At 34.7% G+C, this 2,403-nt stretch overlaps 1 protein-coding gene across 2 annotated transcripts in view; it reads right to left on the bottom strand.

Annotated features, from left to right (window-relative positions):
- Positions 1–1,453: 1,453 nt before the first annotated feature.
- Cfl2 (cofilin 2) overlaps positions 1,454–2,403 on the bottom strand; it is a 3,135-nt gene continuing 2,185 nt past the window's right edge. Inside the window, exon 4 of one of the 2 annotated variants that reach the window (XM_076550661.1) lies at positions 1,454–2,403. This exon is cut by the window's right edge and continues 88 nt beyond it. In XM_076550661.1, the coding sequence (XP_076406776.1) occupies positions 2,379–2,403 (25 nt within the window). In that variant the 3' untranslated portion in view covers positions 1,454–2,378. The other variant, XR_013044293.1, reaches the window with a different exon arrangement.

Here is a 2,403-nt window from a genome sequence, read left to right as displayed (position 1 = left end):
CCAACTTTCAATGCTTTAAAATGGAAGTAAACACATCTCAACAGCCTTAAATATTTTCATGTATTTTATTTTTTAAAACACTTATAATTTTGCAAGCTAGCAGTAAAATATTGCCTTCAATATTTTACTAATTAGCACCATATACTTTTAAAGCTAACTGGAACATTGTTTCACTGTAAATGATTGTAAAATAAGATATCAAATTATTTTAAACATAAGATCATTAATTAAATCATTATTTTTTGGCTCTAGGCACATATGTGCACTTTAAAGATGAACTTAATTGCGTTAATATATTTGCCAATCTAACAAGGTCAAAGTATCATAGTTTAAAGCAGTACTTAATCTCTGAAATTATTCTAGAAAAGGATATAAGGAAATTGAGAAACCAGCTATAAAAACAAAAGGGCATTCTTTCACTTTTTAGAAATTTCTTAATTTTTGGAAGAACAAAATAACTTGGTGAAAAAGTCCTTTGGTGCAAAGATCAGTTAAACACATTGTTTAGTACACATCACCATTTTCATGCTTCGCTTATTAGCAGCCTTACCAAAAAGCCACGGAAAGGTCTGGAACAACACACAGGGACAGCTGGAAGGCTGAAATAAAATTGCTTAGTGCTAAAAAGATCCCAAGTCACTCGAATAGTTTTAAATGGAAGCCTAGACATTTAACAGCTATGTTTCAATGTCCTCATCTGAAAAAAAACTTTCAAACAGGTAGAAAAAAAATCTAATTACACTCAAATTACTTCCACACATTTTAAAAAAGGGTATTTTCATTTTCTATATTCTGATAAAAGCACTGAAGTTCAGAGCCACAAATGACTGCTCACTAGCACGCCTGTCTTGCATACCGGTGGAAACAAGTCCAGTTCTGCCATCTGTGGATGACTATGACAAGATACAAAAGCATGTGTTTGCCATAAATAGCTCTGGCTAATAGCAAAGTGCGCACACTGAGCAGATCAAATTCTCTATAAGGAGACGCTCTGGACCACAGCCAAATCCTGTTACTAATGTTTAAGACTGCTACATCAATTTTTTTTTTCAATTCAATTTGGAAAAGATAATAAGGAATCGTAGCTGAAATGAACATTCCTAAACATCAGAACCTCTGAATGACATTTTACAAATTATTTTCATCATGATCAAGTAATAAAAACATCCTACTTCTACAAAGAAATTATTTAGTAATGTAACTGTGAATTAATATCCTAATTTATCTAAAGAACAAATAAGATACTGGAGTATGCCAAAGTGCAAAAAAAAAAAAAAAATCTAATCTCCATATTTAACATAAAGAAATAAATAAACATATTTATATAAGTACCACTCTTTTAATGATTGTATATAAGTGATCTTAAGATATTTTTAAACCAAAGAAATTCAACAATCTGGAAAAAAAGACACGAGTGTTAATATTAAAGAAAAGAAAATCTGAAATACCAGTGCAGAGCTTAATCACTGTTTATCCCAAAATTTCACATGACAATTTGCAAAATTTCCAAGGAAAACAAGGCAACGTTCTGTAATATGCCACAATTTTTATTGCAACGTGGCCACTTTTGTGAGGGTGGGGAATTTGATCTCAAAACAATGTTCCATTTAAGGCTCTTGTATACAGAAATTGCCATCATGACTGATATTCAAAATGTCTGTAGTGTTTCAAGACTCATACGGTAAACATAAAACTCCTACATGTACTCAGTAGTGTATACTCAGTGGGAAAGCAAAGACATCCACACAGCTATTTCTCTCAAGAAAGTATGCAGGTAGAGGAATGAACACTGAGGTACTGGGATAAATCAATGACACGTAATGAAACTTAATTGGCATTCTTTTTAAGGAATTCAACGCATTAAAAAAAAAAGTGCTTCTAAGGAGTCTGTTAGATCTGTGCTGCCATGGTCACCGAACAGGCTGGCCAAGGCAGGTGAGGTGTGCAAACGCTCCAGCGCCTCAGAGAACTGAATCAAGTGCAACGATAAATAATACTGAAAGAAGTTGACCATATGACCAGTGGATAACACTTTCAAGGCATTCACTTAGCTTACCCTCTGTAGCACTCTACTTAAGCTAGTCACAGTGACAACCACATCCATTGTCACTGTGAGGAAGGCATGGAACCAGTTGTTTTGGCTAAAATAAGACGGGGAAGGCATTCTCTGGGGTCTACAGAAGAGTCACCGTATTAAACAGTCTCATGGCAATCACTGACAGGCTTCTAAATCCATCCATTCATTGTGTTCAAAGGGCCCAGTGGAAAGGGAAGAAACAAAAACAAAACAAAAAAAAAAACAAAACCCACTACGGTTCCAGTGGACTGAGCTGGAGAAATGGAAGCCCCTTAAGATGCGATGGCACTTGGCTATTATTTTATAGCGGCTTTCCTTCCAGGGAA

The sequence above is a fragment of the Peromyscus maniculatus genome, chromosome 14 (assembly GCF_049852395.1).
Source record: "Peromyscus maniculatus bairdii isolate BWxNUB_F1_BW_parent chromosome 14, HU_Pman_BW_mat_3.1, whole genome shotgun sequence".
Lineage (NCBI taxonomy): Eukaryota > Metazoa > Chordata > Mammalia > Rodentia > Cricetidae > Peromyscus > Peromyscus maniculatus.
Note: the sequence above shows the minus strand (reverse complement) of the source record. Positions and strands in the feature narration are given on the sequence as shown.